Below are 22246 nucleotides of genomic sequence, written 5' to 3'. Positions count from 1 at the left end.
ATCTCTCAGTCCTGATGAAACCTAACTGATTTCACTAGTTTTTGACACATCATGTGTTTGGGTTTCTTCTCCCCAGTCCCTGGCTCTACCTCTTCTGCCACAAACGTCAGCATGGTGGTATCTGCCGACCCTTTGTCCCGCGAGAGGGCAGAGATGAACATCCTAGAAATCAACAAGGAATTGCGCTCCCAGCTGGCAGAGAGCAATCAGCAGTTCCGAGACCTCAAAGAGAAATTCCTTATAACTCAAGCTACTGCCTACTCCCTGGCCAACCAGCTGAAGAAATACAGTAAGTTCTATAGATTCACCATCATGAAAGTGATGAATGACCACCTGTCTTCTCTCTGAGAAACTGAACGGTCTCTTCATCAAAATTAATGTCATCCTTCCCATACTTCTAGGACAATAGAAGTGGGTATTTTAACCTCATTTTGTTAAACATGGAAAACAGAGGCACAAAGTAGTTAGCAACTTTTCCACATTTGCAGTCTGGTGTGAGGTGAGAGGAGAGTTAAAATCCAACATGTTGACTGCTGACACAGGCACAGAACCACCTGTTTTCCTGAGTAAGAGGCTAAATCATGTTTATGAGAATTCTCTCTGTACCATACAAGATCCTGCAGACATATAACATCTAGTCTGTTGGTCGAAATATCTGGGACTAATGAACTTCCATTCAGTTCGGGCTTTTTTGAGGCCCAATAGGCAAAGCTCCGTCCTGGGGACTCTTGGGGGAAACGTGGCAACCGTACACTGTACCCACTCTAAGGACCTCAAAGAAAAGACTGCTCCTAACAGAAACTGTGGTATCTGTGACACCCTTCAAAGCAGGGAGTGTCCCAGTGAGAGGGAAGCCCTGCTTCCTGGGGCACAGGATCTTGTTCCTAAAGAGGAAGAAAGCTGGCACATAAGACATTGTGGAGGTAGCAGTGTAGTGTGCAGAGCAGAGACCCTGGGCCAGTCTCCTGGGCTCCATCCAAGTTGCCTATCTTCTCTGTGCCTCAGTTTCCTCATCTGTTCATTGGGTACTATAATAATACCTACCTCTATAAATTACTGCAATGAATTACATGACCTATTGCTTCTACATTTTCTAGAACAGTTCTTGGAACAGAGAAAACACTCTCTATTAGTTCTTCATTCTACTGTTTCTAACTTAATTCTAACTTTATTAGTATTTGGGCATATTTCTATTGTTGCCCCACGGTCTTATGCCTCATATTTTATGCAATTATATCCAGATATGATTTTTTATATGTTTCATATATTTGCACTTGAAATTCCCGGTACAAGGGAAACCATGAGTCCCATAGTGCTAAGGGTCTTTCCGACTGTGCAGGATATCATTACTTCATGCCCCAGCGCAGTGTTTTACAGGAGAGGCTGCAAGGCTTGGGGAAGTGACCCAAGATTCAGAGTCAGACCTCAGGGGCTGTGAATTCTGACTCTGCCTTGTTCCAGGTGAATCATCTTCTCAAGCTACTTGATGGGCCCTTGAGTTTCTTTCTTCCCATCTCTAAGTTGGGGAGTATCAGATAACAGAAAGTTGGGAGGTTGATAAATAAAGATGTGGAAATGCCTGCCTGGAGCCTGGTACTGGGGCTGCTTTCATCCTTGGGATGGATGCTGCCACCTGCCCTGTAGGCAGTGATCCCAGCAGCATGTCCAGCCTTCCGCTGAGGCAGGCATGTCTGTCTTTTCTCAGAGTGTGAAGAGTACAAAGACATCATAGACTCTGTGCTGAGGGATGAACAGCAATTCACGGAGAAGCTGGCAGAGAAGCTCAGACAAGCTGAGGAGCTCGGGTGAGTAGGCCCCGTTGGGGGCAGGCAGATGGGCAGGAGTGTGAATCTCTGAAGTGCAGCAACTCAGCTGGGAGAACTAAGAGCTAAGCTGGGCCAGGACAAGGGCAAGCATTTACATGGCAGGAACATGTCACACAAACATTTATAAAACAGAGAACAGTCATCTTAGTAAGTTATTGATTGCAGTTGTTTCTTAAGCCTTGTTTTCTCTTCTTGAAGCCACTAATTGTTTAGGTAAAATTTGCATAACACAAAATAAACCAAAAACAAGTGAACCACTCAGAAGCATTTAGGATACTCAAAATGGTGTGCGATCACCACCACCTTTACTCTTAGTCAGAATCACCTCGTGACTGACTGCGGCGTTTCATTCATTCAATCAGTGTTGCCTTCTTGACCCTGTCATTCTTTTCTTCTTTAATCTTTTCAATTCACCCCATCTGCACCCAGCCACATTTCTGTGCATGGCTTGTGTCTAGTCACTGCAAGATGCGCTACGTGAATTTTCACATAGAGATGCCAATGGCCAAAGTGAGGAACTCAAAGGACATTCTTGTGGAACTGATTTAGGAAGACATCGACTTTTGTTTACAGAAGAAAAAGGTGAATGGAACATTATCGAGGATCTTACAGAAGCACTCTCTGATATATCAGAAGGCTCTGTGTGTGTGTGTATATATATGTATATGTATGTGTATATATATGTGTGTGTCTATATGTGTGTGTATGTGTATACAAACACATATATTCTTCTTTCTCTTGGCCACAGATATCTCCCCAAACATGTTCTGACTTTCTACTTGGAGGTCTCCTTGGGGATATTCTGAAAGAAACCTCTGTTGCAGTATTAGAACTGATCACTCATCTCTTTCCATTATTAAATGTTCTCTACTATCTCACCTTAGGCAATATAAAGCCCTGGTTCACTCTCAGGCACGAGAGCTGACCCAGTTACGGGAGAAGTTACAGGAAGGGAGAGATGCCTCCCGCTCACTGAATCAGCATTTCAAGGCCCTCCTCGCTCCTGATGACCTTGACAAGTCCCAGGGTCAGGACCTCCGAGAGCAGCTGGCTGAGGGGTGCCGGCTAGCAGAGCACCTTGTTCACAAGCTGAGCCCAGGTAAGCTGGCCATGGGCCCTGATGACACACAGCTCCAGGCTTATGGAAGTCCCCAGACCTCCACACCTCCACAATGACAACTTTATGGGTAGTGTATCTTTCCAGTAAACATTTGTGGCCATGACATGATCAGGACTTCCTGGGTAGGAATAGAGATGGGAAACCCATGGGGTTGGAGGTCACAGTATTGCAAAGGTCTTCTCCTTTCTTGATGGAATATGGTCTTTGAAGCAAGAGGCAGCATTTGTCCAGTTTTAAAGGACAGGAAGGAGGCTGTGACAGGAGGCAGCTTGTTAGAGTGAAAAGAGACCCAGACTAAGAGTGAAGGTTCCCAGGCTCTATCTTCAGCAATGTCTTTAGCAACTGTGGGCAACTGATTAATTTATCCTTCCTGGGTTTCTATGTCTGATTCTGTGAAGGCAAACAAATTGTCTCTGGCATTCAAATGTAGGAACACTTATGACTATATTTCTCAATGAGATAAAGCCCCTCACTGTGTCGTGTTGGAGAAGTCACTTGATGTGGTGGCATTTGGTGGTAGGAACTGGTTTAGACTGGATCACTCCCCATGGACAGGTTGTCCCTGGATAACACAATGGAAGCCACTTGGAGGGCCCATGAAGTCCGTAATGTATGGAATATTGTGGGACAAGGTTGTTTGTCCTGTTCTAAAAGAAAGATATAGTTTCTAAATGCGAGTTGTGACAGGACCCAGAGTCTGTTCCTAGGAATCAGATCTGTGGCAGAATTGGGGAGACAGCTGCTGAAGTTCAGAGAACCTGGACGAGACTCCAGTGATATGAAGAGCAAAAAGTCTTTTCAATATTTGGCCACATCTTGATGGTGACTCCCAAGATCAGAAACGCATTGCCTCATGGATCAGGAAAACACGCCAGGGCATTTTTTTAGAGATAAAACATGAGAGCTTTCAGTACAGTGTGGACTCACACATAGATCTTCATGTCTCTGTACACATATGGCTCACTGTACTTACGTAGATGAAGTGGGACACATCTGAATGGACACTTCTGTATTTGCAGAAACTGATGAAGATGAGGATGAAGATGAGATGGATGAGGAGGTTGAGAAAGTACAGGAATCACCTGCCCCCAGGTAACACTGAATAATCAGGAGCGGGTAATGGGTGGTAAAATATGAAAAGGGTCTCAGAAAGAACACAAGGCGGGTGAAGGTAGTCACAGATTCCAGATGCAGGATAAGAAACCTGCAGAGTCCACTGATTTCATGCACTCACCCAGCAAGGAAATAGCCCTGTTAACATGCTTGTCCATTGTCTTCATGGTACACGTAAGCATGACCCTAGATGAACTCACAGCCCTAGGGACTTCCTGCACACACAGAGGAGAACTTTTCTTCTCTGTAGTGAAAGTCAGGAGGAGATGCAAAGCTGCTTTATACACGGTTGTCTTTAGGTTCCTTTTAGTAAAGATAAATAACAGAGAGGCAACAAGCAGAGGAAATAGGAAGCACCTAGCAAAGTTGAACACGAAGAAACGTATTTAGACAAAAAAATTTACATTTCATGTCACAACATTAAAATTAAAAAAAAAATCTAGAAGGCACACCATCTCTAGAGTCCACAATGACTTCAACACCTGTATTCCCGTGGCCACAGTGAACTACAACCCAGCTTAGACACACAGTGTGGCAGCTGTTTTTGGATCTCTGTGTGTGCTGTCAAGACTGTACCATACGGAGACAACTGAGTCTCCATCCTGCTCAGCTCCTATCTACCCAATGCAATGATCACTAGCTGCTCACTTCCTCTCTCGTTCCCATGGCAGCCATGCTCTGTTGCAGACAGAAAAGGATTGCCTGTTCCCTCTTAAAAGGAACCTCTCCTTTGCATTCTGGGACCACTCCCTTAAGCCTCCTTTCAAAACCAGCTAGGACTTCTTGGGCTCCAATCACTTTTGGATTAATCTTTTGTCATCTCTATCCCACTGGGCTCATCAGGGAGGTGCAGAAGGCTGAAGGAAAGGAAGTCCCTCAGAATTCACTGGAGGAATGTGCTGTCACTTGTTCAAATAGTCACAACCCTTCTAACTCCAACCAGCCTCACAGGAGCACCAAAATCACATTTGAGAAAAACAAAGTTGACTCTGCTCTGGTTGTAGAGAGTGAACGCTTTCATGATGAAGAGGAGGAAGCTCTAACCATTCTCCCAGGTAGCCTCTCTATTCTTTATCCCTCCCACCTCTGTCTAGGTTGAGGAAGATCAATTCTAAGGACAGGCTGTATACATATGTATTGGTTTGAATCACAAACTATAATGGAGCCGGGTGCAGTGGCTCACACCTATAATCCCAGCACTTTGGGAGGCCCAGGTGGGTGGATCACTTGAGTTCAGAAGTTCAAGACCAGCTTGGGAAACATGGTTAAACCCACCTTTACAAAGAATATGAAAAACTAGACAGGCATGGTGGTGCATGCCTGTCATCCCAATTGCCCAGGCAACTGAGGGGGGAGAATCACCTGAGCCCCGGAAGTAGAGGCTGCAGTAAGCCATAATTGTATCACTGCACTCCAGCCTGAGTGACAGAGTGAGGCTCTGTCTCAAAAAAAGAAAAAGAAAGAGAGAGAGAGAGATAGAGAGAGAGAGAAGAGAGAAGAGAGAGAGAGACAGAGAGAGAGAAAGGAAGGGAAGGGAAAAGAAAAGAAAAGAAAAGAAAGAAGAAAAAGAAAGAAAGACACTATGATGGAATAATAAACACAGTTACTTGAGGGTCAGAGAACTTTCCTCGCCTCCTTGGCCCATGGCATGGACTTTGTCTTCCTGGCCCCAATATTAGCATATTGGACCACAGGCAGGTGTGACAAAGTCATAGCCACCTGTATACAGGAGGTAGCTGTCAGGCCTCCTGGCTCGGTTCGTGTGTCCCTTGTCACTTGCAATAATAATGTCCATGGAGTGTCTATGCCTGTCACAAGCCGCTGACAGTCTTCCCTATGTATTTGGACATGTTTCTCTGGATTCACTGTTCTCAGCCCCAGCCTTGGTCTCATTTAGGTCAGCTTGTCCCAGCTAAGCAGTCACCTTGAAAGCAGGACATAAACACTTCTACCTTTATCTTGCTTATAAGTTTCCCTAAACAAGGCTGGGCTCTGACTTCTTCACCCCATGAGTGGCCAATGTATCTGTGTAGCACCACAGATCCTTTTTTACGCAAGGGTTCTTAGAATTTATCCATCAGTTCAGTCTTCTATATAAATTTCTCTAACCATTCATTGACTATGATATTTGATGAGATAAATCAGTATTGCAACAACACTTCTGGAGAGTAGTTAGGGCAATTCTTGAATTCTTGTGAGAAAAGTTTTCTTTAACTGTTGGCGCAGACTTAGGTCCGAGGAGAGGTGATTATGATCTACCAGATGGGGGAGATTTTATCCCATGGATCTGGAAAGAAGGCTCATCTATTTCTGAAAATAAGTCAGAATGGTCCTGTCAAAATGTCACATTCTTACACTGAGGATATTTATGTCTTGCGCCATGACTGGGCACTGATTTTGGCTTGTGTGAAGTGTGATTTCCTTACTGTGACCTGCTCTTCTGAATTTGTTTACAGAAAATCAAAATGATCATGAGGAAGAGGAGGGGAAAGCACCAGTGCTCCCCAGGTAACTGTGGATTCGTGGATTGTTAGTTCAATAGTGACACCTGGACACCACGGATCCAGGGAAAATACGAAGTGATGAATCAAATTGTCTCATCCATTCATCCAACTGCAAATTACCCCTTTCACAATCTTGTCTTCTTTATTGTGGTACTTGAATAGGTTTCAATTTCTTAATCCCTCTCAAGGATAAGAACTGAAAATCATTTTAGCCAGGTGAACAGACCAAACTCAGAGATTTCCTGATCTGAGCTGTGGTTTCCCATGTGATTAATCCAGAGTGAGATACATATATGTTTTCTGTATGTTTTGTGTCCGCATGTTGGCAAGTACTTGAATGCAATTGAGAAAATTAAAAATAAAAATTTCATATGTCAAAATATTGAAAAAAACAGGACTTTAAAAATGTAGGATCTGTGAGTCTGGAATGCCCAAACATCTCTGTTCACTTGGATGCTGCATGTAAATGTCAACGCAATTTGTGTGAAGGAAGTGAAGGCCTGTGTTAGTTCTCTCTGCTGCAAGTCATGCTGCTAGTTTACATGGAGAGTCTGGGTTTCCTGCAGCAGCTTGTTTGTGGCAAGTGCACTGAGCACCTGCTGCTGGAGTTTCCTCTGTCTCCAGGGCGGTCATATCCACCCCACATTTAGAAGGATGGGTTTTCTCTCTTGGAGGAGACTCCCCCTTCACTTTCCATGACCCCTCCCTTTGTGTGCCATCAAATCACATGACATACTGTGGTGTTGAATCACTCTTGGTCTAATCTTCTGTCAATCCTATCCTACCCGGCTCGTCGGGAAGCTGCAGGATGTTGAAGAGAAGGGAGTCCTGCAGGACTTAACAGGGGAATGTGTTTTGTCTCATTCTAGACAGCATGACATGTCCAACTATTACCTGCACAGTGAAGTCTCTTTCCTGGCACTGAATGAAGAGAAAGTTTGCTCCACTCAGGATGTTGCCAGGGATTACTCCAATTCCAAATGGGATGAGACCTCACTTGGCTTCCTAGGTAGGCTCCCTATTCTTTCCACCACACAATCTGTCCATAATGAGAGATGTCATACCTTCAGGAAGACACTATGCTTACATACTGGTTAGAACCAGGCTTTAGGATTTTGAAGGAAGGCATCCTAGGAGTCAGAGTTGTACTCCATCCTCCTCCAAAACCACACATTGTCTTTCATCTTTGCCCCATTGTCAAATCACTGTACCCAAGGTTGACCTGACAAATTCATACCAACCTCTGCAGCCTGGGTGCAGGATGTAACCACCAGTCCTCCTGATTTAGATTTAATCTGTCACCTCACATGAAAACTTCTAATTTTCCTTCTCAAATAACCTGAGTTTCTCTGCCTGTCCAAGGCCACTGGCAGCCTTATCTATATCCTTGGAGCTGTCATTACCCTCGTTCACTTCTCTCAGGCTAGACTCCCTCCCCTTTTAGCAGGCTTGTCTTAGCTAAGAGGTCTGTGAGTACCAGAACATGACACCACTATTAGATTTTGTATGTTTCTGAAAGGAGGCTGGGCCCTGGAACTCCCTGCCACATGAAAGGCCTATGTTTCCACGTAGCGTTAGAGATTCATTTGATTTAATCTGTCCCTCTAAATGTACATTCTACAAAAACACCAACAACAGCTTATCAGAAGGAAACATACTGAATACTGCAGTAACCTGCTAGGAAGCATTTAAGTAGATCTCCAGGATCTGTTAGTAAATAGGATATGGTTAACATTTTGCTGTGACTCAGGACAGAAGGGACTGTGATGATGACCTGTCATATCAGGGAGATTTGCTCCATGGCTCAGGAAAGCAAACCTAGTGACTTCTCACAAGGCTCACCCTGAGGCCTCCTGGAAAGTTTATCTCACAGTAGCCTGTTATCACACCGAGTATATTTATGCCCCTAGGTAGGTTTGGACACAAGGTTGTGAATGTATAAATGTGATCAAGTTCATCTGGCTGGTCTTCTCTTAATTTATTTACAGAACAGCGAAATGATCTTAAAGAGGTGAAAGGACAAGAAACAATTGATCCCAGGTAATTAAGAAAAATCAGGGGCTGTCTATTCAGGGGTGATATCTGTGGAACTCATATCCACAGAAAACCAGAAAGTCCTGAATATACCTACTTCATCCCTTCAGCCAACCAGAAATGATCCTTTCTAACCATGTTTTACATTTTTCATTGTGATACTTGTAATGTTTGCCATTTCTTATTAACTTCTCAAGTTCAGTACATAAAACCAATTGACCTTGTGAACAACTAATCACTCACACAGATTTCCTTAAAATAAGTATCTTCTTCTTATGGTGTCCATCAGCCTGAGATGCATATTTGTTTTCTGCTGATTTTGCATTAGCACAGTGGTGAGCATTTCAAGGCAAGGAAATTAGGTAGAAAAAATTATTGTTATACCATGCACAATATTGAGAGAAAGAGGACTTGATGTCTTGCGATTTGGGGGATATTATTATGCCACAAAACCTATGTTTACTTGGCCACTGCACATAAAATTCAATACCATTTAAAAGAAAGGAATGAAGCCACCGTTATGGAACGGGATATTCAGTGAGTCACGATTGTACCATACAGAGAAACTCAGTCTCCTTCCTCAGAAAATCGTGATCTGGGCACTTTGCTGAACTCCTGATGCTTCTCTCTCTCTCATCTCTCTTTCCCTCTCTCTGTATTGCAACCTACCCCATGGTAACCACACTGTGACCCACCACGAAGAGGAGAATATTGAACTCTTTAAGGGGCTGACCCATTTGTTTCTGCCATCACACCCTCCTGCCTCACGTGAAGCCAGCAGGGCTCTGAAACTCCTTGGATTAATCCTTACTCCTTCCTACCTTACAGGATCAGCAGGGAACCGCTGAGGGTGGACAAGCATGAAGTCCCCCAGGAGTCACTGGATGGATGTTGCTCGACTCCTTCAATCCTTCCTGAACTACCTCACTCCTACTGCCCTTATGGGAGCACTTCGTACTGTTTTGAAGAAGAGCAAGTCAGCTTGGCTCTTGTAGACAGTGAGTACTCCATTGTGAATACGATAAATCTCCAGTTGTTATCCCCGGTAGACTCTGTAATCCTTGCACCTCACATCCCTGGCTGGACTGAGACATGGCATTACTGTGGGCATGACTCACAGACACAGGATAGTTTGCATCAGCATCAAAAATCAAGTTGGAAGCACAGACATGGGGTGGGTCAGTGAGCTTTGCTCTCTTCCTCATCTCAGACCATGACTGTGTCACCCTGGCCCACTGTCACGACATTGACAAAATCACACCAACCTACGCAGCACGTGCCCACAGGTATCAGTGAGGTCTCTTAATCTGAATAAGATTTGTCTTGCCAGCTATTGTGTTCCTTACAGGTTTCTTTCCCCAACCATGTGCTATGAGATTCTATGCCTGCCCAAGGCCAGTGGCATCTTTGTCTACTTTTTGTTAAAGATATTACTCAGTTTTCAAAGAACCTAGCCTCATTCTCTATGTCTTTAATGTTACCCTGTTTTAGCTGAACTGTCCATTACCTTTGGTTAAGTTTCTAGAAACAAGATTGGGCCTTGTCACTCCTAGATGTCACGAAAACCCAATGTCTCTGTGTAGTACCAAAGATTCATTTTGATTGGAGGGTGTGTAGATTCCCTCCTGCATTCTAATTTCAGTGTCTAAACTCCTTGCAACCATGAACAACGTGAGTATTTGATGATAGAAGGCTGAATATTACAGTTTTCCTTCTAGAAAGCAGCTGGAGTATTTGCCTTCAATTGGTGTGAAAAATTTGCATAACTATTGGCACAAAATCAGAACAGATGATGTTGGGATAATGATCTTCTGGAACAGGGAGATTTCATGACAGGACCTCAGGCCTCCTGGAATGTTTCTCTCACAGTGTCCTTTTCTTTCACTGAGGAAACTGATGTTCCTATGTTAGGATTGCACAGTGGATTGTTTGTGTGTGGGGGAACCTGCTTCATGTGTCTGTCCCTTTGTCAATGTATTTACAGAAATTCAAAAGGATCAAGAGGAGGTAGAAGATCAAGACCCGCCGTGCCCCAGGTAACTCTGAGGAATCAGGGACAGTTAATACAGTGTTGATATCCGGAGTCTCGGATGCAGGGAAAATCAGAGCATGCAGAATATACCTGTTCCATCTGTTCAGCCAACCATGAAATAGCCGTATTCATTATGTTGACTCTTTTCATTGTACACCTGTATTTGTATTTCTTCCTTATTAATTCATTTCAATTCTACTAATCTGCATTCAGTTGACTCTGTTGAACTGATCAGTCACACATTTTCTGCAGTTCCCTTTTCTGTCCTTTTTGCTTAAAGAGAAGTTGAGTTGCACATCTGATGTCTGCCTCATTGGCATTACCATGTTTACAAGTATTCCATACCAGGGAAGTGATTTAAAATAACTCATGTCATGCTCACAATGTTGAGAACAAGAGATGTTAAGGATACAGGAACTCTGTCTGTGGAGACTGAAGAGCCTGCATTCATTTGGCCACTGATGCTAATTTCAACAAAATGTATGCAAAAGTGCCGAATGCACTGTGTCCTGGCAGTTTCCCACAGGGATCACTCCATTACCTTCCTCCCCAGATCATTGCCTACCCAGTGCACTGGCTGAGCCTGTCATGATGCGTCTCCTCCTTGAGACAGGGAAGGATGGTTGCATCTCTCTGAGGAGACTGTACTTTGCTTCCTCTGGGCCTCTCTGAAGCCCTCCCTATAGAACCAGCTGGGCGCATTGGTGTTGGTTCTCTCTGGCGTTTATCTTCTGTCTTCTTTACCCCAGGCTCAGCCAGGAGTTGCCAGAGGTGAAGGAGCAGGAAATCCCAGAGAACTCCGTGGATGAAGTTTACTTGATGCCCTCAGTTCACCATGACCTATCTGACTGCCACCAGCCTTATAGCAGCACATTGTACTCATTGGAGGATCAGTTTGCCTGCTCTGCTCTGGATGGAGCCTGTGAGTATTCCAGCCTGGAGGTCACAAAGCTCCACTGTCCTCCCAGGCAGCCTCTATATGTTTTGTTTCCTGCAACTTGTGCAGCTGAGACAGACCATCTCTGTAGCAGGCCCTAGACACTGAGCTTGTTCTGAATCTGGCTCTTGGATGCAGTTTTAAGCACAGACATCCACTGGGTAGAACGTCCTCTTCTCCTGTCCCAAGTGACTCCTCTGTCACCTGGCTCCTTCTGACAAGAGCAGGCTGTGGCTATCAAAACAGGCCAGGGAGGGGAGTGGTGAGGGTTTATTGCAAATTCTTGGCCACAGTAGCTCAGCTGGAGAAATTTATATAACAGACCTCCTTCTTTAAGATAGGGCATCTGTCTTTTCTGAAATTATGTTGCTAATTACATGTCCTTATCTCTTCTCTGGCCATCCACCTATGCTGGGAGTTTTGCCCAATTATTTGGAGGCCTGTTTCATGATTCCTGTGTCCCAAGCTAGTTTCTCTTCTTCAGGGATCCCCAGCCATGGGGTTATGGGCCGTTATGGGTCCATGACCTATTAGGAACTGGTCCGCAGAGCAGGAAGTGAGCACTGGGAGAGCATTTCAGCCTGGATTCCACCTCCTGTCAGATCAGCAGGGGCATTAGATTCTCACAGGAGCTCGAACCCTATTGTGAAGTGCACATGCCAGGAATCTAGATGGTGCTTTCCTTATGAGAATCAAATGCCTGATGATCTGTCACTGTCTCCCAGTGACTGTCACCCCCAGATGAGACCATCTAGTTGCAGGAAAACGAATTTAGGGCTCCCACTGATTCTACATTATGGTGAGTTGTATAATTGTTTCATTATATATTACAATGTAATATTTATAGAAATAAAGTGCACAGTAAATGTAATGTACCTGAATCATCCCAAAACCATCCCCCCTATCCTGGTCCCTGAAAAACTGTCTTCCATGAAACCAGACCCTGGTGCCAAAAAGGTTGGGGACTGTGGCTCTACTTCCTCCGAGGGGTCTTCCCTCCACTGACGCAGTCCAGCGTCCCTTCCTCTATGCGTGCCCAGGCTTGCATCCTCTGCAGAGCTCCAGTGGTTTTCTCCACGTGTGGGTTTTTAGTTTCAATCAAGTTTTGGTCACAGTGCTATATTCTCATGAAAATCATCAACAACTAGTGTCCCTCATGAGGTTCTGGCGTAACCGATGAGCAAAGCAGAGTGGTTCCTGTCCCCACGACGTCCAGAAAACCCTTCCTCTGAGCAAGTGCCCTTTGAGGTAGCAGCTCCACAGGACGTGTAAAAACAAACTCCAGTTTTCATTTCTTCTTGCTCATTCTCTTTTTTTTTTTTTTTAACCTCTATTCTGGGAATTTGATGGGCATTGTTGGGGCTTTTACCCATTACTTTATCTTCTTGTAAGAGCAAGTAACTCTGTGACGTCTCCCAGTATATTGGATTACATTGTAATGAAATTAGCAAAAATGCCAGGTGTAGTGATTCACGCCTGTAATTCCAGCACTTTGGGAGGCCAAGGAGGTGGATCACCTGAGCTCAGGAGTTTGAGACCAGTGTGGGTAACATGGTGAAATCCTGTCTCCACAAAAAAAGAATTAGCAGGGCATGGTGGTAAACACCCGTACTCCCAGCTTCTCAGGAGGTTGAGGTGGAAGGATCCCCTGAGCCTGGTTAGTTGAGGCTGCAGTGAGCCACGAATGCACCACTGCACTCCAGCCTGAGCAGTGAACTGAGACCCAGTGTCTCACACATACTGACACACACACACACACACACACACACACACACACACAGAGAGAAAGAAATTAGCAACAAAGACGTTGGCCTCTATTCTATTTTGGTCAGTAAGTGCCTTTCTTACTGGGACAATCCCCTTTCCCATTTTGCATTTCTTCCTAAGTTTCAAAAAAAGCAAATGCTTTTCTAGGATCACAGTGATTCATGAAACAATTAAAATTTATTTTTTGCACCTTGCACCTTTGCAAGCAAGCTGTATACTTTGCCAGCAAGCTCTGTCCTGCTATAACCCATTCAGGGCCCAAGGGACACTTCCAAGTGGGCAGTGTCATCTCCATGTTAGAGCTGAGGACACTAAGGCATTTTTAAGAAAACTTAGAAAACCTTGCAGAGAATGAGGATATGGAGAGGGGAGGAGAGAGAGGAGCCCCACAGCCACGTGGATCCCGCCCTGCAGGCCCCATCCCTGCAGGCTCTGTCCCTGCAGACCCCGTCTCCGCAGACCCAGTCCCCATCCTGAACCCGACCTGGACTGGCATGAGGTCATTGGAAGTCTTTTCTTAGTCCACTCAGAATGTGTGTTCCTCTCCCTGGGGAAATGGAAAGAATTTGTTTAAGGGGTGCCACCCGAACGCCACTGGGGCAGTGGGTAATGTGAGGACCGTGTCCTCTGTGACCTTCCTAAGGAACCGCACATGCTGATCTGTGGCTCTTGTGGCCCCTGAATTTCTGGGAAGGGACTGGTCCCTCTCCTACATTGCCTCTGTCTGCTGACACCCACTATATGGCAATAGGATGGATATGTGTGGGTAGAGGGTCAAACCATTATGGGCAATGGGAAATTCAAAATGTCCCAGAACCCAGAAATTTTGCCTCACTTAGTGTTTGGTCTGTAGCCTCCCAGCCCCCTTTCTCGTGGTTCTTTCTCAAACCCTCGCAGCTCTAACTCTTGGCCTGTTCTTACAACCCTGTGTGGGGAGAAAAACAGCTCCTCCTCTCCTGCACTCTGAGGGCTCTCTAGAACTTTCCCTCTAGGCACAGGAAGGAGATGAATAATAAAAGAATAATCTGGATGGTCTTGTTAGACAATCCAAAGCCCTCTGGGCTAAAGCAGAGGTTTTTCACTTCAGGGACACCCCAGCCTGGGCATCTGCTGTGTCAGCGTCCCCAGGCACAGACAGGAAAGGTGACATCGCCTGCATTTACATGATGTCTGTCTGTGTGGCATGGGTCACTGTGTGGCTTTATTGAGAGCAGGGACATCAGGGATGCGTGTTCAGGGCATGCGTAACAAAGGGAAAACTCAGATTGTTCCTACTGAAACCCCTTCTCCTTTAGCTCCCACCCAGGTAGACTGTCCCCAAGGGACTTGGAGTGGAGACTTGAGCCACCACCTGTCACAGGTGCAGGCTTCACAGGCACAGCTGGAGCCAAGCACCCTGGCACCCAATTGTCTGAGACTACAGCTGGATCAAGGGTTCTACTATGGAAATGACTTGGCCAGGCGGGGCCCCTCCTCCACCACCTGCAGCTTCACAGCCAATGCTGATTCTGGGAACCAACGGCCCTTCCAAGGTAGGGAAGGAAACGGCGTCATGAAGATCTAATCCAGGTGTTGGTGGTCACGGTGCTGTGGGTGGAGGAGAGAATGGGACCACTCTGTGCTTCCTCAGGGTCAAGATGAAATTCATGATGCTCCAACCCAGTGAGATGAGCAAAGGTTCTGGGTTTGCCACTTTCTGCTTGTTGACTTTAGCTTAGGTTTTTGTGTTTTTGCTATTTACATCTCTGTTCCCTCATCTGAGATAGCTGAAAAATAATATCTACCTGCAATCTTTGTTGGGAATATTAATTATTATAATTTCCAAAGGGCCTGATTCCATAAGAATTGCCCCATAAACCTATGAATAGGTGTTATCTAATCCTTTTATCTTTCTGCTCAATTTACACTTAGAAAGTGACTTCACGGATGATGTCTCCTCTGAGGTAGAGCAGTTATGAAGATCTCTGCTTTCTAGGGCCCCTCCTCCTCTCCTTTCTCACACAGACTCCTCTGCCAGTTTTCTTCCTCTCCTTCCCCATCCCTCATGAAGCCAATTTTCCCCTATCAGGCACTTTCAGTAACAACCTATGAGGCACATTGAGTAACAGTGTAAATCCTGGGCCCACACTCAGTCTCCTGACATGTCCAGCTTCCTCTCCTTTTTTCCTGCTTTTTTTGAAATAAAAGGGCAACTTTCACATGGAAAGTGTTCACATCAGTCTGTTTTATGAAATTCCATTTAGTTCAAATTCTCCACTCATGTCCACGGTCATGTCCTCAGTTTACGTCTCACAGGGATCCACTTCTGCTCAGATTTCCTTAAAACCTGGGTCGTGTTCATTCTCACTCTCCGTCCCACTCAGTATCTCCTCCTGGAGCCCCTGGGGCTGCCTGGTGCTCATCTGTCAGGCGATGCCCTCGGCTGAGGAATGAGGGGACCCCTGTCCTCAGGAGGAGGGAGGGTGGCGTGAGATAACGAGCACCATCTGGGCCCGTGGAGAGGACACACGGAAGGCGCTCAGGGAGTGTCAGGGGATGCACAGTCACTGACACATGTCGGGATGACTTATTTAGACTGATTTCTTCCCACTGGACTCTCTTTTCCAACTCTGTGGATTCTCACACCCCCAGCCAAGACTCACCCCACTGGCTCAGACACACTCCCTGTTGCTCACTTTCCCTGGAGTCCAGAGCCTGAACCAGGCACCAGGTAAGAGGACAGAGTGAATGCCTTTTGTTTCATTAATATTTTCCTTCACCTGGTGATTTCTCCCTGCTGTCTACCAGGTCATTTGTTTCTCCCACACCTTTTCTTTCTTATTCTCCTCATGTCTCTAATTTTTTTTCCCATTTCAATGGACCAGAACAGTGATGATACTGTGACATTCAATCTCTCCCAAATCCCTATATAATGTTTTTCCTTTAAATTAACATGTACAGATATATGCATTTATATCATTTGTCCTATTATGTGTGACTATGTATATCTGGTGTATATACTACATAGGGTGTATATAGATGCAGTAGATCATATAATGATGCAACTTTTGTAAATTCTCTAGCTTTAGCCTTCCTGATTCTTTCCTCTCATCAGCTGCTGTTACCTCTGTCTGGTCTCACCTCTGTGCCACATGGGCTGCCACCCTGCCAGGCCCTTCTATTCCCATCTCCTATTTGAACGCAACTCTGATTTAACTTTGATTCTTGTAATCTCTGCTCTCCCCAAAGCATAGCCTACATACACTGCTATTTCCTTGCCTTTGCCTTATCTACCCAGAAGCTATTTGTGTTTCTTAATCCTGTGTTTCTTGAATATTGTTGTGAATTGGCAATGCCTTTGACTCCTGGCAATCTTACCGTTGCTCAGTAATGTGGGAAAGATCAAGAAAAAAGAAAATATTAAAGTGACTCTATTGGCTTCCCCTCACCCTTTGGACTTTCTTCTCCAAGGCCACTTTCCTGATTTGATGTCCTCTGGGTGGAAGAGAAAGACACAGTAAGATCGTGGGTACCAGTGGATCCCATTGGCCGTGGTTTTATTTTCAGAGCTGGTTTTAGAGCCCTCCCTGGGGATGAAGAACCCTCCCCAGCTGGGAGATGATGCACTTGACGGCTCAGCAGACAACACACAAGGGCGTCAAGTCAATGGCCAGATTCACGCCTCCAGTGTCCTGAAACCTAAGATCATCAAAAGAAAACTCCCGCTCAGCAAGTGGAGACTGGCATGCAGATTCCCTGGCCTGCAAGCTTAGGGTGCAGAGGTAATCACATCCATGGCTGATAGCTGCACTCCTTATTTCTCTGTCTATGGTGACAGCTCATTCTCCCACTGCTTTTTCTCACCCGTTTGTTCTCTCCAACAGCTGCTCTAACCTCTGTCTGGTCTTACCTCTGTGTCCCACGGGTTCCCACCCTGACAGGCCCTTTCTGTCCTCATGTCCTCTTTGCTCTCAGAACTCTGCTCTATTCCTTCTTCTAGTGTCTTGACTGTCCCTCTCATGGCCACAGGAGAGCCAGGCCTCCTTGTCCTCATCCAAGTGCATAGTTTAAGCTGCTGAACACAGGGTCGTTTGCCTGGAATCACCCTCTCTTGGGAAATTTACCTTTCCTCCCTTCATCCCCAACTCCATTGCCTCTTTCTGCAGAAATCATTGCTTTATTACATCATTTACACATCGATTTTCCTTTTGAGTCTTCTTTTGAGAAATCCAACTAAGTCAACTCTTAATCATCACTTGTTCCTCTGAATGAGAAGTGTTAAAACTACGCACAAAGAGCCCCACATAGGAAACAAAATTACAACCAGGGTCACAGGCGGGAGTTCCCCACTGGCCTGGAGTCAGGTTAATCTTTAGCCCCAGATGTGCAGCCTAGTGTCAATGTGGATCGAGTTGCCAGGGTCTCAGTGTTCTCACCTCATGGACTCACTTGAGCTGACGTTAACCAGAGAACACTTATGACATTCTAAAGGGACATCAGTTCTAAAGCACGTGCAGAGGGCAGGACTTCAAAACTGCATACATCATGAGGTTCACCATTCCAACCTCTCTCCTTTTTATTCTCATTTCCACTTCTACAAGTCCAGTGAAGGGTCTAAAATGCAAGTCAGATGCATCTTGAGGCCAGTGCATATGAGAGAGCATTTTATGAATTAATATTGAGAAAAGTGACCATAGGACCAGCTTTATGCATATACAAGATGACAGACAAGAATCTGTCTACATGACAGTTTTTGCTTTGGCCCAGCCCAATTGATAAGAGAGAGATTTAACTGAAATTGTCAAGGAGAAGGCTACAATCCATGGAACCACTGGGAACAAAGCCAATCATGAGATAAATGGGGAAAGGGAAGAAAATGATGGGAAATTGGGCTGGTCCATTTAGTATCTCTAAATCCTGCTGCCACGTAATAAGCACCTGGTGAGATTTCAATTAAGATGAATGCCTTGAACTCACACCTGGAGATTCTCACCTACATGGCCTGGGGTGTGGTTTGAGCATCTGGAGTTTTAAAATGCTCCCATGTGACTCTAATATGTGGCTAAAGATGACAAGGACCCCTGGCCTACTGTGACCTCAAGGTACTAACATGGAAGTGTCCCATATGTGTGGCTACTCCACAGAAAAGGCTGAGTATCCATCAGCCTTTGATGGGATCTGTATTCCCCTCTCAATAGTATTGTTTGTATAGCATAGAAAAAATCAAGAAGAAAAACAAGAAAATTAATAGATTAGACTTTTAGCCTCTGCTTGAAGCACACTTGCTCAATTTTGAATAAAAGATAAGAAATAGTCAGTATGTTAACACCTAATGCACAGAAATAATACCTCCCACATTACATATACTGGAATTTAGTATTTTCTTTTGCATTTTAAAAGAAAACTTCCACTTTACATTTCCCCACACCCATTTTATAGCCCACTCATGGGCTCACCACTGCAATGTGAAAATTTCACTTTTGGTCAGTTATTGTCCTTCTGCAAAATCCCCAAAGAGAACTCATTGATCTCACTTTCCTGAAGAGAATACAATAACAAAGTAAGACTGAAATTCTGCAGGAGATTGTGTATGAATCCTTCTTCATGTCTCTCTTCACACTGGCATAAAATATTAAAAACAAACCTTTCCCAAAATGTACTTTGGGAAAACAGTAAGTGGGAGGGGAGAAACTAATGCCTTTCACTTTGTACTTCAGAGTTTTCTTGCTCTAGATATTGAGAATGTTTCTAGAAATGCCTTAAGGTGGAACCAGATGTGGAACAACTTCAGGGCATTAGGGAAAATAAGTTGGGCCGTGGTTACAGTCCCAGCTCTCTCTTTACTAACTCCATTTTGAGTCACTTTTTTAAAAATTCCGTTTCTTTCCTGATTCCCTTTGGACAAATACTTATAATTATATTTGTTTCATTTAATTTTTTTAACCAACCAAAGAAGCAGAAGCAACTTCATATTTATTTGTAAAATCATATTCCTGTCCTAGCCAAGGTGACCCAACCGCTTCTCGTGACTGTTGATACCTCCAGATTGCAGCCTTTCCTCTCGCTTTCTCTAATCTTTATTGAAATGGCGTTAGTGGGTGGATTCTAATTCAGGGGTCATCAATAGCAAGTCATGTGCCCTTAGTTCAGTCTTACCCCTGTGGCATCACTACTCCTCTGTTGTAAAAGATGGAACTGGACGTGGATATTGTCTGAGGTCCCTGCTGCTTCTGACATCCAGGGTTCTTCCCATGGCCCTCCCGTTCCTCCCTAGAAAACTAGGACATGGAGTTGTAATGGGGTGGGTTTCTCTGCAAAGGGTCCTCTCCTTCTGCTCCCCTCTGTTTTTTGGCAGGCATGATGGATGCTGAGCACATCCTCACAGGGAGGAAAAGCCATCACTCTGCTCCAGACAGAGGGGATCAGAAGGAAAGGGGCTGATGTCCCCTGCCGCTGGTTGGGCATAGGTGGGGTCCTTATATCCTGCACCCCAGGCTGACTGGAAGTTCAGGGAAGTTCAGGAGTGTTTTCTTCTCATTTGTGGATGGCTCTTCCCCCTTCAGTCATCCCGCGGCTCACCCTTCAGTTCACCCTGCCAGCAAGAGATCAGTTTGCCCCTGATATATCTCTACTTAGCAATCTCCCCAGACTCAGTCATCAGGAGGACGTGACAAAAATGCTCATTTGATTTTTTACTCTCTCTCTCCTACAGATACCAAATACTGCTGGAAGGATGCAAAGGATGAAAGGATGTCACAAAAAGTAGCTTTTCCACTTGATGAAAACAACTAAAACAGCAAAGCAAGTTCAAATCCAAACACAATACTGCAGGGGTCCTTCACTGAGGATTGAATTTTAGACACAGAATACTCTTGATTATTTCAACCCATTACGCTCCTTTGATTTGAGAAGTCACAGTCCATCCCCCTCCAATTGTGATCAATGCCTAGGGAGACCAATGCCCAGATGGACAAACAGCATTCACAGGCCTTAGCCCTGCTCCTCTCAATTCCCATCGTGTAGAGAACAGGAGTCAGGAGCTGCTGGCAGGAGACTGCATGTCAGCCAGAACTCTGCCAGGGCAGAGTATGAACAATGCCATGTTCTTGCTGAAAACGCTTAGCCTGAGTTTCATAGGAGGTAACCCTCAGACAACTGCAGAATGTAGAACATTGAACAGGACAACTGACCTGTCCCCTTCAAACAGTCCATGTCACCACCAAAAACACAACAAAAAGGAGAAGAGACATTTTGGGCTCAAAAAGAGTAAAAAGACTGTGTAGCTTACGCCTTTTTAGTCATTTTGAACCCAAAACATCTCTTCATCTGTTTGTTGTTGTCATTAATGGTGATCACATGGAATGTTTGTAGAGGACAGGTCAACTGTGTGACTCAATGGTCTACATTCTGAAGTTATCTGAAAATGTCCTCATGATTAAATTCAGCATAAACATTTTGCCAGGAACTCTGCAGAGTCCATGCTGTGAGCTTCCTACCTCAGTCCATCTGCAGGCAGAGAAGGCCCAGTGTGTCCATCCCCATTGTTGCGATACTAGGATGGTCACTTGGTAAAGGAGCGGTCTAGGAGCTCTGTCCCTTGTAAAGACACCTTGTTTATAAATAATTTGGAAAGTGGTTTGAAATAGTATCAATATCCTGTATTCTAACGGTCTTCCTCTGAGTATTTTATCATCAATTAATCACCCCTGCCTGTGTCAGTTACTATATTTATGTTTGTACATTGATAATTTTCTATCTCAAAATCTTACTTTATACTTGCCTTTGCTGGCATTCTTCGTAAAGAACAATATTCCCTGCCCAAATTTTAACTTTCATCCAAAATTAATTTTAATTTCTTTTTGCTGGCATTCTGTTGTGTAAAAGAATATTCTGTGTCCCAATTTTAACTTGCATCCAAAATTAATTTTAGTCCATCAGTTAAAATGTTTAAGTTTTAAATCTGTTTCATTAAACATTTTTTGCCCTCACTCTGGACTATTGGATTTTTTACGTATAATGTTTTAAGCTTTTATTATTATGATTGATTGTGGCAGATGAGAATTTAGATTAATAAAACCATTCTTATTTCCCTGTTTATATTCTAAACTCTTCCATGTTTTAGTCTACATTTATCATATGTGGTAGATTGTATTTACTGTATTTCTTTGTTGATTTTGTTTCCTTTTTTGTTTGTGTATGTGTGTGTGCCTTTTGTTTGTTATTTAGGAAGAGTTGTATAGCTCCCATTTAACACTGCACTGAAAAGGTTTAGATGTCACTAATCCCATTTTAAGTTGACACATTTCTACTATTTGGTTTATAAATTTTAAATTCTTTCTTTCAACTTCAAATTTTTACCACTATGACAATCAAAGACAATATTTTCCTCTTCTCTAACCCCTGTACCTGCAATTTTTATTTGTTATTTTAACCCAAACATTAAGTGACAGCCTATGTGACAGCTTAGTTTTTGGTTGAGACTTACATTTAAATATGTTGATGCACATGAGCTATTCAAAAGTGTGTCCTAAGCATCACTCGTTGAGTGGAATTTATCCTTAACAGAGTCCTCATGAGGGAATCAGGTCTCGCTGACTTTAACATACTTAATAATAAACTTTTCCCAATGTCTTGACACATGGATTGCATCACTGTATATTAGGCACTTGCCAAAAATGATTTTTTCTTGGGATTTTAGGAAATATTGTCTGGCTTTGGGGAACAGGCATGTGTGCTCTCATTCTGGGATTGTATTTTGTTCAAGCAGGAACTTCAATTTCTGCCAGTTACTTCATTCATTCTCCTCACCACAAGTCTCCAGAGGATGCTTCCTTTGTCCAGGCCTCCCCGTCTCCCAGCAATTCTGCCCTTCGAAGACTGGCCCCTCTGGTCGTCTGCACTGTGAAGCCCCTGCCTTTCAATACCCCAGTAGCA

At 44.3% G+C, this 22246-nt stretch overlaps 1 protein-coding gene and 1 long non-coding RNA gene across 2 annotated transcripts in view; one reads left to right on the top strand and one right to left on the bottom strand.

Moving 5' to 3' along the window:
* The window catches only part of LOC135971956 (uncharacterized), a 32719-nt gene that overhangs the window by 1409 nt on the left and 9064 nt on the right, over positions 1-22246 (bottom strand). The window lies entirely within an intron of this gene.
* Positions 64-20359, top strand: LOC102144343 (NBPF family member NBPF4). Its single transcript, XM_074000479.1, is given in 15 exon segments — positions 64-289; positions 1706-1805; positions 2711-2925; positions 3966-4038; positions 4903-5114; positions 6516-6592; positions 6758-6843; positions 7433-7572; positions 8552-8603; positions 9426-9595; positions 10582-10633; positions 11379-11551; positions 14629-14865; positions 16880-17094; positions 20025-20359. Coding segments are annotated over 15 exon segments (2034 nt in total). The 5' UTR covers positions 64-111; the 3' UTR covers positions 20079-20359.

The sequence above is a fragment of the Macaca fascicularis genome, chromosome 1 (genome assembly GCF_037993035.2).
Source record: "Macaca fascicularis isolate 582-1 chromosome 1, T2T-MFA8v1.1".
Classification (NCBI taxonomy): domain Eukaryota; kingdom Metazoa; phylum Chordata; class Mammalia; order Primates; family Cercopithecidae; genus Macaca; species Macaca fascicularis.
Note: the sequence above shows the minus strand (reverse complement) of the source record. Positions and strands in the feature narration are given on the sequence as shown.